The sequence below is a fragment of the Telopea speciosissima genome, chromosome 2 (assembly GCF_018873765.1).
Source record: "Telopea speciosissima isolate NSW1024214 ecotype Mountain lineage chromosome 2, Tspe_v1, whole genome shotgun sequence".
NCBI classification, from domain to species: domain Eukaryota; kingdom Viridiplantae; phylum Streptophyta; class Magnoliopsida; order Proteales; family Proteaceae; genus Telopea; species Telopea speciosissima.
This window is the reverse complement of record NC_057917.1, coordinates 63350467-63366937: the sequence shown is the minus strand read 5'-3', so window position 1 is coordinate 63366937 and position 16471 is coordinate 63350467. Positions and strand designations below refer to the sequence as shown.

Sequence of the window (16471 nt, the reverse complement as noted above, 5' to 3'; positions counted from 1 at the left end):
TCTTGCAATTCTTGTGATAGAAACGCTTTTGGCATAGTGGGCCCCTAGTGGGAGGCCCGCACAACGGGCTATTAGCTCAGTGGTAGAGCACGCCCCTGATAAATGCGCCATTGTGCCTGGGCTGTGAGGGCTCTCAGCCACATGGATAGTTCAATGTGCTCATCAGCGCCTGACTCGGAGATGTGGATCATCCAAGGCACATTAGCATGGCGTACTCCTGTTCGAATCGGAGTTTGAAACCAAACTTCTCCTCAGGAGGATAGATGGGGCGATTCAGACCCAACTCCCCTTTTTGATAACAAGGCAGAAACCCTTGACCCGACATTCATTAGTTTCGAATGAAGAATGAAGAGTGAAGAGTGCCCTACCCCAACAAGCAACGGCCCTACTACAACATAAAGGGTGGAATGTAAGCACGCCATCATCCAAATTAAGAAAACGTGGACTCTAGACCTAGAGGGAGGGTTGAAGATATGGAAGTAGGAACGCTACAAACCTAAATTTTGACTTGACTAACGTTCCAGAAATGTCGTTCACGCTTACTTACTTACGAGCAAAACGGGTTATAAATAATCGCCCTTTGAATAACAAAGAATACACCGTTCAAACGGAAGACCAAACGAAGATGGTGAGAATGAAACTCAAGATCTTCTGATTTTATCCTTAGGCCAACTCACGAGCTGGACTCGAACCAGCACCTCCGGTTGTCGACCAGGTCAGGCCCGATCATGAGTAAATAGAAAATCGAAAAGGTACATAGCTGTTCCAGCGGAAATACTTGGAATAATTCTACCACTTCTACTAGGATATTCTTTCTTTATTATTATGTTCCATGAAGGACTGTTCAACATGTTTGCCTTGTTGGCAGCTAGCTCTAGCAATAATTCCTTCAAAAATGAGATTTTTCATCTAAAAAGGCATAAGACGGGTTAGAGCAGGAAGTGGTAAGGGGAGCAGCAACTCAGCGAAATCAAGATATTTGAGGGTGACCTATCTCTACTATACTTGGCTCTGGATGGCGGTTATAAAATCGCTTAGCCGTAAATTCATTTTTTAAGTAGTAGTGAGGCGCCGGACAGAGTTGCGTCAACTGTGGATGTAGACTAGACTAAGGGACGGACTTCATCTCTTCTATTCTCTTCACTTACAACTTACAGTTCCGCTGAGTCTAACGAGGCTCAGGTGCGGAGCCTTCCAGTCCCTGAAGCTTTGGTTGAGAAATCTCCATCTCGATTCCGTACAGAAATCCATCATCTCCCTATGGCCCTATGGAAGTGGAAACGGAGGAGTGAACAATCAGTATCAGCCCTCGAAGCCATAGGAGCAATAGGCGGAGTTAGTGTGGTATAGCTGTTACTCCTGTTAGTAAGGCGTAGAGCAGTAGCGATCTTAACTTTTCCTATTACAGAATCGACCCTGAACGCTGTTCATGGCACGGTTATGGTTTCCTGCCACCACCGCACCCCCGAGAGAGGGATAGATTGGAAAACAGATCTCGCCTTCTCACACCCGCATTGAGGAGAGGGTTGATCACGCATGAAGCACCATACCAATTCCCGTATTGAGCCCTTACCATGCCATGAAGCACGTTAGCCCTTACTGAGCCCGCATGAGCCCATACCGAATGCCCTTATCGAGGAGAGGGTTGTACCCACCCCCGCTATAGAGGGATCGATTGCTCGGAAATCGGGTTCCTACCACCCAGAGGGATTAATTGATGCCAGCTAGAAAGAAGTGATATTCTTTTCCTGTCAGTGTTGTGAGGGTTTCTATCCTCTCCTTGCACCTCACATTGGGATGCTATTATTCGTATTTTATGATACCTGAAGAAGTCTCCCGGTCGTGGGTTGGTATATGATGATCATGGTCACAACAGGATTGAGGGATTTTCTGATGTTGATTGTGCTGGGTCTTCATTAGATCGGAGATCAACTATAGGTTACTGTGTCTTTGTAGGTGGAAATCTTGTTTCCTGGAAGAGCAAGAAACAAAGTGGTGGTGGCCAGATCAAGCGCAGAATCAGAATACCGAGCTATGGCTCATGCTACATATGAGTTAATGTGGATAAGGCAACTACTGGTGGAGTTGGAGTTCCAAAATCCGTCTCCGATGGGTTTGTGGTGTGATAACCAGGCAGCAGTGCATATTGCCTCCAATCCTGTGCTTCATGAAAGGACAAAACACATTGAGATAGATTGTCATTTTGTCTGTGAAAAGATTCAAGAAGGGTTAATCTCCACTCAACATGTTCGAGCTGGGGAACATCTAGCTGATGTGTTTACAGAGTCTTTGGGATGTGGTCGAATTAATTATATTTGTAACAAGGTGGGCATGCTTGACATCTATGCTCCAGCTTGAGGAGGAGTGTTAGAATAAAGGTCAAGAAAGGGTTCTCAGGATTAACGCTCCCGAGACTCCTAATAGGAGACTTTATTTTCTTTATTTTTCCCTGTCTTGCCCTTTACCCTATTGGGCTTTACCTCTTAATTATTCCATTATAATAGAATTGTGAGTAGCCTTTTGAGGCTTACGACTGCAACTCTCTTCTTCTTCTTTCATCTACTGAAACTAACATCCTTAAGCATGAGTTTGATGTAGTGGCTGCACATGTCCATCTCCACTTGGACAACGTTCTGTTCCCCCGCCTCTTGTACAACATCTTTCAACAACTTATATATATACTTTGCATCCTTTTTCTCCTTGGATGAATTCAAAGACTTTAAGAAGATAGTCCTACCATCACAATAGGCCATGAAGTTGATGGACTGTCTGGTGGGTCCAGTCCAATCATCACACATTATAGTCACTCCATAGCTGTCCCATGCCCCTTGCAATATATCAATTTACTCTTCCAGTTCCTTCTTTTGTTGTGGCAAATAGATTTATTACTTCATATGGAGAGGACCCCTTCACTCCTGGGACAGCCTCCCCCACAGTGTCAATCAGGCCTGGTAGTATGGTCCTGGAGCAGTATTAGTTGGGATGATATGAAAGAAGAATTTCAATCACCCCAAAAGGCTTGCTTAAGTTTTCTCTGTCTGGTATCCTCGGTCATGTATCTCAGAGGATCCTGCTGATGGAACTCAATGGGATCATCATCATCATCTGGTGCTGGTGATGGGGGTGCCCTCACATTCTGTGATCTCCTGAAAGGCAACTCTTCTTGCTTCTGCTTCTTCCTCCTCTCCCCTACCTCAGGTGCAGCTGCTCTAGAGCCAAAGGAACCGGCCCCTTTCCCCATCTTGTCTCTCCTAACCCTCTCCATCTGATGTGTGACTCGCCTCGCTGCTTCAGCCTACCGGAACTGTCTCCTCTCTGCCTCTATCTCCAAATCAGTAGGCATGCTGCTGGTGGGTGTCACTCTAGCACTACTTCATTGAACTCATTGCTTTTGCCCTTTGCTTTTCCATCTTCCTCTTGTCTTCCTCTTTTCATGAGGATAGCCATGGCCTTCTGTACGACTGTACCTCACTAGGGACCTTGGAGCATTTGGCCACATCCTTGTGGCCACCAGCCAGATGCCACTTCAGTCTAGTGGCCCACGTGAATTTATTATCTCGCTACAATAATTACGCCGTGACCTTTTCTTATCATTTGCTATAGGTATTCCATGACTCCATGCTATATCTCCACTTCCACTATCAGCCATTCTGCAATCTTCTTAGTTTTTACATTGTTACATAAAAAAAAATGCATTCATTATTAGCTATACTACATCATTTAAGATTCCTAAAACAATCATATATAGCTATTTCCTATTTTTTCCCTCAAATTTTTTTTCTTAATTAAAAAGAGCTCCTTTTTTCCTAGAGCAAGAGAATAACTAGGTCAAAGATTCCCATGCAAATCTTAAGCTGCCACGTGTAAGATTCCTGGACTAAAAATCTAAATTGAGGAATTTGACAAATTGAAAGGGCAATTGTAGTCATCAAAATGTTGGAATCTATAAAACCTACAAGACTACAATGAAACCTTGGAAATTTCGTTTAAGAGGAACATTTTCCTGGACAGCCCACTTAGTAAGGCATTCTTTTATGGTCTTGATATCTGTCACAAATAATCTAAATTGAGGAATTTGACAGATTTAAAGGGCAAGTGTAGTCATCAAAATGTTGGAATCTATAAAACCTACAAGGCTACAATGAAACCTAGGAAATTTCATTCAAGAGGAGCATTTTCCTGGACAGCCCACTTAGTAAGGCATTCTTTTATGGTCTTGATATCTGCCATGAAAAATCTAAATTGAGGAATTTGACAGATTTAAAGGGCAAGTGTAGTCATCAAAATGTTGGAATGTATAAAACCTACAAGGCTACCATGAAACCTAGGAAATTTCATTTAAGAGGAACATTTTCCTGGACAGCCCACTTAGTAAGGCATTCTTTTATGGTCTTGGTATCTGCCACGCTGCAGGTTCAATACGGTCCAAATTTTGTAGAAAGGTGGACCCCGGGGTATGCCCTTTCATTTTTTTGTGGATTCCGGGGTCCGCTGCTCAGATATCATAAATTCACCACATGGAGATACAAAGCTTTGAAAGCTACCCACAAAAAAAAAAAAGAACTTTTGACAGATAGTTGAAACAAATGGACAGCTGAAGAAAAATACCAATATATAGGGTGTGTACAATTGAATTTGGCTCAGAAACTTGACATATGGCCAATCCAAGGCATGCCCTATCTGTCCAAATGTAAGATTGCCTCATCTCCCTTCCACATTGCACAAGTAGGTGGTCACATAGGAAGGTGTTCCCAGGTGGGCTGTGCAAAGAAGCTTTTTCTATGTTTGAAGGGGTAAGTGTGGTCATCAAAATGTCAGAATTCATAGTCCCAATAAATAAGAAAACCATGAAAATTCCATGTGCTTTTCCCCCTTGCCATCTCAACAACTAGCTGTAATTGTGATGGTGCTGATTTTGACTAAATTTTAAATTGCCTCTTGGCTGAGCTGATAACCTGATATATTAATATATATTTTTTTCAGTTATCTGGCAGAAGCACCTGATGCATGCAGGGAAAAAGTTCAAGAACTTCTTGAGTACATTCTTTCTGTTGAAGGTGAAGATGAACCAAGGTTTTTGATGACCACCATACCATGTTCTTGCTTAAGTGAATGATAATTGTGCTTATCATGTTTGGTGTTTGGTTATTCATATACTGGAAATTTATTGCTTCTGTTAATTGTATGACAGCCCTTTCTACTCTGTACGTTTCATGCTTCCAATGCTATGCCAAATCACCATGAAGGTTGGAGGATGTAAGCTTTTGGCAAAGACAAGGGGTTATAATGTTGTAAGTTTCTTTACACTAGTAAAAAATATCAGGCATGTAGCGGCCTTTAGATAACTTTCTGCTTTTTATTTTTTAAGTTATCTAATTCTAATGCTATGAAGCTTAGTAGGAGTTCATGGAAGGTGTTATTTTTCCATGGTGCTTTTCTTCTTGCATTTTTTCCAATAGAAATTTTATTTAGAAAAAGAGATGGGACAGATATAAGAATGTAATTCATGCCCAATATACAAAAGTGGAGACATCACAGAATCCCAAAGGACAGGAGAATCAAAGCCACATTCTCAAGGCACCACAAAAAAATAATAATCTAAGGAAGCCCACCAGGATCCCCACCCCAAATGTCAAGATTGGTCCTCAAACAGAAACTATTCATTATCACCAAGATGGCCCAAACAGTGAAAGCCGCCATGCTCTATATGCCATCTGAACTCCAACAATAGAAAGAGATGAGGAGATGCACCTGAATCTAAGTTCTAAATCAGGAGCTTGGGTGCTCCTCTGTTGGCTCTTAGCTCTGACACTTCTTTCTCAAAAGATGCAACCTCTTGGGAATTTTCTCTCCCATTTCATATTTTTATGCTTTGGCCCTCCACTCTTACTTGTTGCATCCTCCACATTAATGTCTATTTCACATCTGTCACTTATTTCAGCTCTCGTGGAAAAATTGGCCCATGCTCCCCCCCCCTCTTTTATTGTGGAACAACATTTCTTCATTCCTTGCTTATTTTCTCATTTTACCTCCATTTGTACTCCATACTCATTGAAATTTTCATTTGGGATGACGCATAATGAAGTGCAATTTTTTTAGTGGCTCTATTGTTTTGATAATACAGAAACAACTACATTTGATTTGGTAAGCAGGTTGTGGGTTGCCTTGTGAAATTGATTGGGCCTGACAGTCAGATGGTTGAGGATGATGGTACCATATTCTTGGCATGTGATACTGTCATAAATTTTCTTTTGAAGGTAGTTCCGTAACAATTGGCTACTTTCCAGTGATGAACTTAGATAAAGTTGTCGGTATTGTTCTATAAAATTTTGATGTACTTTTTTCTTGTTTGATCACTAGAGAGAGGAAATTGGAGTTCAATTGGATGTCTCTAGTTCTGCTTGTCTTTTAAGAGCATTGACTTACTGGGCAGGTACCTTTTTAGTACAGCTCCTATGAGGCAAATTCATTCTACAATGGAAGGTCTTATTATCTTTAGAATATGCATTGCATTCAATATAAATTTTCTTTATATGATTTTTTTTCCTGAGTTCACAGTTTTGCATGTTTTATGCTTGGTGAAAGTGAAACAGCACTAACCCAATACATTTTACTGGTTTAATGGATTTCGGGTATCAGTGCAATTGTAGCATTGAATGATAATAATTAAACTGTATATTGGTTATAAGAGGGTGGACCTTGGTGCAATGGTAAAGGTTGCTCCATTGTGACCAAGAGATCACAGGTTCGAGTCTCTGGAAACAGCCTCTCCGCAAAGCGGGGGTTAAGGCTGTGTACATTATGACCCTCCCTGGACCCCGCTGTGACTGGAGCCTCGTGCACTGGGTACGCCCTTTATTGGTTATATAGGGGTCTGGATTTTATTTTGAGCTCTTTGACGAATTTGAATGAGAACTATCAGAAATGAAAAGAACAACTGAAGATAAAGTAGAAACACTGAGCAGTATAGGGGAAGTGTTTCCTGTGGGGGAGTGTGGCTCTGTGCACGTGCGTAGCCAATGGGAGTGTGGGCAGAGGCATCAATATGGGCGGCATTTTCGCCTTTCATGGGGGGCAGGGTGGTCATTTTGCCCCCCTTTATCTGAGTGCGGGTGCCACGCTCTTTTTTCCCTATTTGAATGAACAGAGTGGCATATGAGCACTCGCCTCAAGCTGGAGCATAAATGGAGTCCCCCCATGCCAGCCCGTAACACATTGTCAAAACGAAAAAATTCTAGGAGATTTAGTATACTTATCACCTTATTGATCCTCAATGCTAACAAACAGAGTGAATTTTATATTCTTATTCACCTTAGCGTCTTTATCACAATGTTAGCCCACCTTTATGTAGACTTCTGCTTGACAATCACAAAACATCTCCCTAGGCTTATGCTTAAAGTGCATATGAATTTTAAACCATGTCATCACTTAAGCCACAGCTTTATTGATGGAGAGAGAAAAGAATGATAAGGTATGGGGTCCGCAATTGTTTAGTGTTTTTTACAACGAGCATTCGAATTAGAGTTGTTTATTTATGTTACATTTTGGGCTTTATGAATTTTCTTTTAAATTTGGGTTGTGGAGTTGATTTTTGTTCCTGCTCTGTATCCAAGTATTGATGAGATTTGTTTTGGTTTTTTTGACTTTTATTTGGATCAATCTCATGTTGGAATCAGTCAAGTTTATTTTATTTTTGTCTGTATCTAGCTGTTCAATTTCCTTATTTGGATGTTTACATAGGAGTCTCTCTCTCTTGTTAATAGAAGACAGCAAGAAGAGAGCATTATTTAATCAAACAGATCCGTACAAATATGCCTTAACAATGCACCCCTTTTTTAACACATACAAACATATAGGGAAAAGGTGTGCAGCCCCTATGAGAGGTCACAAAATCATGCCTGAAAGTTGTGGTTTCCGTGCCTAAAAATTCTGTTGAAGAATATGGACATTCCATAATAAATATTCCAATGTCATCGTCAGTCCTTGAAATTTCATTTGCCTTTCCTTGTAAAACTCCTCTATTGATTCCTTCCATAATCCCCAAACTGATAACAGGTAACCAGCCTCTGCCAAATAGCTCGTTTAAAAATGTGTGCGGCTGTGTGAATCTCATCTTCAAGTTACTTAGCTGAATCCATGGTGTACAAAGGTGCTTCTCCAACCCTGGGCAGAATATTGTATTTATAATAAGGTAAGTAGTTACAAAGACTGTAATGCTCCCCACTTACATAGAAGCAACAATACTAAACAATACAACGATACTAAACATCACCTAAATACAACCACAAATTATAAATGTCACCAGAACAAATTATAATTGTCATCACTAACACTAAAACATCACCATACTACTAAATGTCACCATATTTTTAACTCTCCCCCTCAAGCTGAAGCATATCTATATCCTAGGCTCCAGCTTGGAACAACAAGAACAAACATAAACTGTAGAACCAACTTGAAGAGACACAATCATACAACCCATTGGTGAGCAATTACAAAATGGCTGCAAAATCATCTTCCAGACACATCACCAACACAAGCACATCAATCACTAGCAGCAACAGTAGAGAATAAATCCCAGTAACAATGAACAAAATAAGTGGCAAAGAATGCCAACCGCAAGCCAGAATACCATAGCAACAGTAACATCATAAGCCCTTCTCAAGAAAGGCAAGTAGTAACCGTCACAGAGAAGACAGATAATGAGCAGCAGGGAAGGTAGGTAAGCCGTCATGAGAACCACGAACTTGCCCTTTAATTCTAGATGTAGCTCAAGAAAGATACGACATCGTTAGAGAAAAACGGGATAACCAAACCATAGATCTGAAGAGAAACTAGATCATCAATAGATCTTCAAAAATATCCACAGGATAAAAAACACAGCCTTTTTAGATCATGAAAAAAGGCTGATCAAACAAAAAAGGAGGGAAAAAAGTCACTCGGTGGTGGAGGGTGGCGGATGAAAGGAGGCGGTGCTCCCTGCCTCTCGATGACGCTAGAAGGGAGACCGAGAGAGGGAGGCGGTAGATGTGGCAGTACGGTGGAATGTGACAGCGGTGGTTAGGTGGTGGCGGTGCTAAGGAAAAAACGAGAAAGGGAAAGAGAGAGGAGGGAGATGGCGGCGGTGTTTGGGAATCCCTAGGTCAATTCTCCCTAGAGCTTTGATACCATGATGTTTTGGGGAATTGTGACTCCTGTCAAGATGACACCAGTTCACTTTATTTAATAATGAGATATGAGGTACAAAGACAATAAAGCCCCTAGGGAAACATTACATAAATCCTAAGGACAGTTTTACCCTTAAACCCCATATTACAACAGTGTGAACTATGTTGCTGAAATGGAGAGTGTAGTCCAAGGTATTATTGATTTCGCTAAGCAAATGGGAGTGCGCTACCTTTGGATAGAGAGTGATTCTTCAGCTGTGGTATGTGCTATTTACAGGAAATCAATTCCATGGTTTGTTAGTAAATCCTGGATGTTTGTCAAAAGATTTCTTGTATTCCATACTAATGGAAAATAACGCATTGTTACAGAAAAACTAATTCAATAGCAGATTTTCTAGCAAAGGATGTGGCTAAAAAGGGTTTTTCCTCTAGTTCAATTGTTTTCCCTTCTCATATTCAGTTGGAACTAGGGTGGGATGTGCAAGGCAGACCACGGAATCGGTTCTCTAGTTTTTTTTTTTTTTTTTTTTTTTTTTTGTCTTTGTTAGTTTGAGTTGTTCCCTGCTGATGGCTTTGCCGAAAGTGGGCTTTTCAGGCTAAGTTGTTTCTTGTATTCGTCTGGGTATGCCTGGACGTTAACTCTGTAAAAAAAGGGCATACCCAGGGCACAAGGCTCCCGCCACTGCGGGGTCTGGGGAGGGTCATAATGTCGCAGCCGTACCCCTGCTTCACAGAGAGGCTGTTTCCAGAAACTCAAACCTGTGACCACTTGGTCACAATGGAGCAACCTAACCGTTGCACCAAGGTCCACCCTCTCATTAACTCTGTAATTCTTTTTTATTTTATTTTTGTACTTGCTGACCATTAGCCAAAAAAAAAAGAGTAGAAGTGTCCTTCAAGGAGTAAGCATATAATGCCAAAAAAGTAAGGAGAGAAGTGGTGGAAGTGTCCATTTGCCAAATCTCCTATGGTGTAGTCTGTGTAACGATTTGGTGCATCAATGTGATCTCATTCCTCCGGGTGTATTTGTCCATCTGTGGTGCTTTATAGACTGTGTAGGTGCTGTGGTTTTCCATAGGATGATCCACCCCCCCCTCCCTTTTTGGCAGGGTTGGGGGGGTTGGCTTGTTGCTGGGGTATAGTTCATTGAGAAGTTGATCTGTGCCTGTAGGCCATTTGTTTTTGGGGCCTTCTGCTTTGCTCTGCACATTATCTCCCCCCCCCCCCCCCCCCCCTTGCCTTTTACAATAGAGTCCTATTCTCTGCTGATCCCCAGAAAGAACAGAAAAAAAGAGAGGGAGAAAGAACAAAGGAGAAGCAAGATAAGCTCTGAGACCCTCTCTGGTACCAAATCAGAAATAAGAGTAACAAATGATGAGAGGAGGAATTGTGAAACCAAGCAATTCACTGACAACCTACATAATATGGATTATAAATTTGTAAGAACAAAAAAAACCCTGGCTACATAATGTATACACTTTTTACAAGAAGATTCTTCATCTTATTTTCATTGATTACATCTTGAATTGTTTTGATTACATCTATCAATTGTATCTAGTCATGTCTAGATGATACCATTATTCTTTGAATTGTTTTTTCAATTCAATGAATTGTTGTTTTCATTATTCTCTCTTTCCTACTGTTGATTGCAAATCTAATTTCATATTGGACTCTCCTTGCAAAAGTATTTTCTGGTTCTGCTTTTTACCTTTTGAAAAGAACAAATTTGCCTTTGTTCTTTGTTTGTTCAATAGAAAGTGTTTGAACTGGCCACCAAGTTTTCTTTGTAAGAGGCTGATTCAAATATGTACCTGTCTTGATTATAACTTAATATGACTTTCAGAGGATGTTAATGACCCATCAATTATCATGATGTCCTCAAGCATTTGTTCTCTGATATTTGACTCAACAACGGAGCAGTCTTTACTAAATGGCCCTGATTTTGAACCAAGCATTCTTAATAACCTCTCTCGGCTCATAGTCAGAGGTTTGGCTACATGTGGGCAGGTAACTTGTCTTACAATTCTTTAGTATCATATCTCAGTGCTTAAGATGGAGAGGGAAAACAATGCTGTATAATTAGACCCTAAAGATGGTCTAATTGTGTTCTGTGACAAGGTCACCGATAGTCTATCGGATAGTGTGTTTGGTGTCAGATGCAGGTATGGTTTGTCTGGCACAACACTCGATGTGAAAATATATATGTTTATGTGGAAATCAGGTGTCCCCTTGGTGTCTGGCAGAAAAGCTTTTAAGAGATGAAACCCTTCTTAGAGAAGATTGAAACAAATCCATGCTGCGCTCTGGTCCCTTCATTTCTTGTGCCTCTTAAAGCAGATTAGTGTTTTTTGTTTCTTTTAAAAGAAAATATTTTTTATGAATGTGACTAAATTTTCCACAATAGAACTAGTATATTGTTTTATTTTTTTTGGGGGAAAATCTTTAGGTTGGATCAAGTTGAACTGATTCAATGCAAATTTAGATCTAAATAAATGCATCACTGCCCCACATGTCAGTCACATATCAACAACTAGCATCTCTATACTGGTCACCATAGATTGTTATAATGTAGATTCCCTAATTTGTATGATGATTGTCACTCCATCCAATTCTATATAGGAAATGGCGGATGATGCTAAAGCAGAAGTTGATCTTCATCAAATTCTTACTGCGGGTTTGTAAATCAAATTTATTTGGCAGTCTTCTAATTTCTGATGGCATCTGCACTGTATGACAAAGCCCTGTAAAAAATGGATTTACTTACCATCTTCATTAGAACTTATACTAAGCTTTCAAGATACAGTTTGAATTATGGTGTCTGTTTTCATCCATGTGCAGGATATGCTCGTTGGGCTGATCGGTTCCCACGTATTAAACAGGCTGTTGAGATGAACCAGCCAATGGGATACTAGTAGCTTGCCCCGAGTAGTCGGATAAAGGCTTAGTTGAATGGGTTTACTTGGGCTGGATTTGGAAATCATTTGTTTGGGGGAAAAAGGCGAGGGGGAAGGGGGGAGGGCTGCTTTGTTATGTCCCCTTGTTGAAATTTCTGTACATAGTGGTACCAATGATCAATTTATTTTCTGTGAGGTTTGGCCCCTTCAATGTGTTCTGGTTTTGAACCTCAAGAAGACCAAGAAGGGGGACTAGTCCTTGTAAAGCAAGGATTAACTAAGGTTGTGACTAAAGTTTGATGCACAGAGCTCTGTACTTCTCAACCTACTGGAACGGCATGAGATATTCTTCGATCAATAGTGTGGACTGCAGATCAGGATTCATGCAGCAGACAAGTAGTTCGGATGAGGCCTAAAATAGTTGATTCTGCTTTGCCTTCCACAAACCAATCATATTAGATGATGGTGGACGGCGTGATGGTGATCAATATGTTATATCTTCTCTAAATGTATCCAAGAAAGTTCTTGGGTACAGTGTCTCTGTTGTGAGCCTTGTAATTAAGTAGTCTCTGATGCAAATTTTGTAGCTCTTTCTGGGTATTCTGAAATATTAGATTTGGGTCGCACAAAAGCAGCCATGAAGTAAACACAGTCCCTTTTGTCCAAAGCATGAAGTAAAATAAGTTTTAGATAAGGGAGAAAAAATGCCACCCAGTCGTGCCAAACAAGCTGCCCCTGCACCCTAACACAGGGGTGCATGAAATGACCACCGCACCCCTAACACATTGATCCCTTTGGTTGTCATTATGCGCACCCGTGTCAGGGCGCAAGGGTGGTTGTGTCTAGCATGATTGGGTGGCAATATCTGTCTCTTTAGATAAATTAAGATATGTAGATTCGTGTGATGATGGAACAACTAGGAATGGGGAAAAGAGCACGGATCATGTTATTGTACAAGTACCGTTCAAGGACCTCCAGGGCCACTCACGTAGAATCCATTGTGGGATCCACAAGAGGAGTGGATTTTATGTGAATGGAATTGGAGGGCCTTGGACGGTACTTGTACAAAGAAACGAACTGGGTTCGAGTAAAGATAAGTTCTTGCATTAATATGCGTTGCCTTCAATGCTGTCCTTCAATAGATGGTCGTTCAAGGAAAATTATCTCCTCTAGTTCCCTGCCCGCCTAGTTCCCCAGTTCCTCTAATAGGGTGATGGTGGATCTTATCTGGGCAAAGTTTTTGGGCAGGGGTAGGATGGTCATTTCAGCCTCCTTTGTTAGAAGAACTGGGGAACTGGGTCGGGTAGGGAACTGGAGGAGATAAAGATCTGATCGTTCAGACGTTTTAGACATGGTTTTAACTTTTAAGAATTGGTAATTTGGTATTATCCTTCGATCCATATCGTATTGATACCAATACATTGCCGATATTGGATCGATTTTACAAAAATCTGGGAGGGGGGTTTAAAATAGTAAAAAAAATGCTATCCGAATCTTAGGAGGTAAAATTGTCTGATCCAACCCCAGAATGTTTGATACGTATCAGTATTGTTATCGATTTCAGAAATAGCTAATAGTGAATTGGATACCGTGAAATAAATCCCTAGCTTTATATTTTAGAAGTAAAAGAGCCTCAGCGGACGAAATATAGAAACTAAAGGACGAAATATAGAAACTCAGATTTAACGTGGTTCACACATCAATCCGATGTGCTTTGTCCACGGGTGAAGCTGAAGATGATTAACTATGTAAAATGGAAGAAGATACAAGTAGGGATTTCACTAGAACACTCAAAACGGTGCTGCTAGCTCTCACCTAGAAATCCTAACTCGAAAATCCCCAAATTTCACTCTCTTTATAACAAGACAGGTAAAACATATAAATACTCCTCCATATAAGTTGATCCATCGAGTCAGTCCAAGCCCTCCGGTACCATCACAGATCTTAGAAAAAAAATCTCATTCGAATCTCCACTAAAAAATATCGGAGCCCTCAAAAGTAACTAGTTTGTTGATGATGCTGTAACAATTTCCAATATTTTAGAGTACAAAATTACAACCAACTTTCAAACATCATACAACTCTCATGCATTTTTACCAAAAAAAAAATACAACTCTGATGCACTCAAAAGTAACTAGTTTGTTGATGAAACTGTAACTGTTAGTAGGTTGGTCTATGAGAGAAAATAAAAAATATTTAGAAACTACTTAACTCGAAGGTGATTATTTTGCTTATCTTTCAATGTCTTTTATTCATTCATTACTTATTTCCTTTGCTTAATCGCTAAGACTAGAAACTATTATTAACCTTATTGCCATGCAGTCATGTACCCTCTGCAGTTAAAGGAAAAAGTATCAACTTCATTTAAAACCCTCAACTGTTCATTATTTTTTTGGTAAATTAATAAACATCTATTCATGAAAACGCGAATTTCGTAAGATTTCATCAACCACTCTCGCCAAACTGTCCTGCTAGGAATGGGCAGGGCCTTCTTGACTAAAGAGTCGGCGAAAGAGTTGCTCTCCCTAGGAATACAATGGAAATTCTCCCTAGGAATACAATGGAAATTATATGACATGTTCTCAATCACCAACTGAACGAGTAAAGGTACGGGTGTGCTCCCCTTATGACGTAAGAGCATAATTCCTTACCGTCTGTTTCCACTACACCGCGGTCGAATGATTCAAAAATTGCTCCTAGCATTCCACTACGCATTGTCAAAGTTTCACCATCAAGTGTTCACTTGACAAGACTATTTTGGATATCAGATGCTCCTTAATAGCCCAATAAGTGTAATTCTTATCTGAAATGCTGCAGAGATTATCAGGACTTGACAGTGACAAATGACATTATAAGCTGTCTTCTCACCATGCTTTGGACCACAGAAATGGAATGGCAGTCTGTGGTGGGTATTGAACATCATTAATGTAAGTAGAACCTTCTAAAATATGTTAGTCAAGAACCGAAAATGCTCCAGATAAGTCTATGAATTGCAGGTGAATACCTACCTGCCGATCATGATAAAGAATGGTCAGTATGACCTTTAGTTGTGAATCTCAACTCATGTGAATTTGCTTTCTTCCTTGCCGTTCACTATATAATTAACAATCCTTTTTACAAACAAGTCCTGTGCACTACTGTAACACTAGTCTTATTGCAAGCAGAAGAAGAAGATGCATAACCCACCACCACCAGAGCCACATCACCATGGTCCGCCTCACCATGGTCCGCCCCACCATGAGCCGCCGCATGCACCTCCACCAGGTCCTCCTCACCATGAACCACCACCTCCTCCGAAGCCTGAACCCCATCCTCCGGCACCTCATGCACCTCCACCAGGGCCTCCAGGCCCGGGACATCATGGCGGGCCGCACCATCCTCATCATGGTCCATGATTGCAATTACTAGGAGTCCTCTGTATGTTATAGTGTGTGTATGTACGTACTGTTGCCACTGCTATTACTTAAGTGGTGGTACTACTTGTGTTAAACTATGGATATGCAGCAATAAAAGTTCATCTTTGAGAGTTTGTTACTCCTTTAGCTTATGAATGTAGTATTTAAGTGGTTGAGAATATGCTTTGTTTTGCAAAATAGTACTAATTAGGTTATAGAGCTTGAGAAAGAAACCATTATGCTTTGGTAGAGTTGGTTAATAATTGACTCTTTGAGGGAAAAAGAATTCATTGAATGTCCAATATAATTAAGAGGAAGAGTTCTCTGTAGGGGAACATGACCCCTGTGCGTGCAGAGGCCAATGTGAGTGTGCGCAGGCTTTTTCGCCTTTCATGAGGGGTAGGCTAGTCACTTGCCCTATAACAAAGGCTTTTGATTCTTTCTACCATTTTTCTTGTGTTTTTTGGGTAAGAGATCCTTTCTTTATCTCACTATAAAAAATGATAACTCTCATTGCTAAAAGGAAAAAAAGAGAACAATTTTTGAGACTTTTTCCTGTAAACAAAGGAGCTCAATCCTATGGCAGATGGAATTCATTTGCATCAGTCAGGCAAAGATCATTCACATCATGGTGTTTCTCTAATGGCTTTCAAAGTAATTAGGACTCTCCCCTTACCATGATGGACAGGAAGGGGGAATGGTAGTTCAATATAAAGGGTAGGGTCCTGCCCATGCAATGATTGTTCACAGAGGCTTTCTACCGGTCTATGGATTGGACTCTTCTGCAGCATGGCAGGGTGTTTGGCGCACATCGGATGAATTTTTATCACTTGCAATTCCCTTGCCCTGGTACGGTTTCCTAATGCCTCTAATAAAAGGGGGTGGACCCCACCCAGGCAGTGTGTTTGGTCAGGGGATGGAATAGTCATTTCAGCCCCCCTATGAAAGGAACCGCACAACCGTACCAATCAACGAACCTCAGGGGATAAAGGTCCCACATCAGATGGTCTTGCTG

The 16471-nt window shown here is 40.8% G+C and overlaps 1 protein-coding gene across 1 annotated transcript in view; it reads left to right on the top strand.

The window, feature by feature from the left end:
• The window catches only part of LOC122651478 (neurochondrin), a 47828-nt gene extending 35144 nt beyond the window's left edge, over window positions 1–12684 (top strand). Inside the window, exons 12-18 of the mRNA XM_043844872.1 lie at window positions 4984–5073; window positions 5192–5291; window positions 6153–6257; window positions 6361–6433; window positions 11011–11174; window positions 11787–11841; window positions 12006–12684. Coding sequence (XP_043700807.1) covers window positions 4984–5073; window positions 5192–5291; window positions 6153–6257; window positions 6361–6433; window positions 11011–11174; window positions 11787–11841; window positions 12006–12079 — 661 coding nt within the window. The 3' untranslated portion in view covers window positions 12080–12684. The remainder of the gene's footprint in view (window positions 1–4983; window positions 5074–5191; window positions 5292–6152; window positions 6258–6360; window positions 6434–11010; window positions 11175–11786; window positions 11842–12005) is intronic.
• Window positions 12685–16471: the final 3787 nt, after the last annotated feature.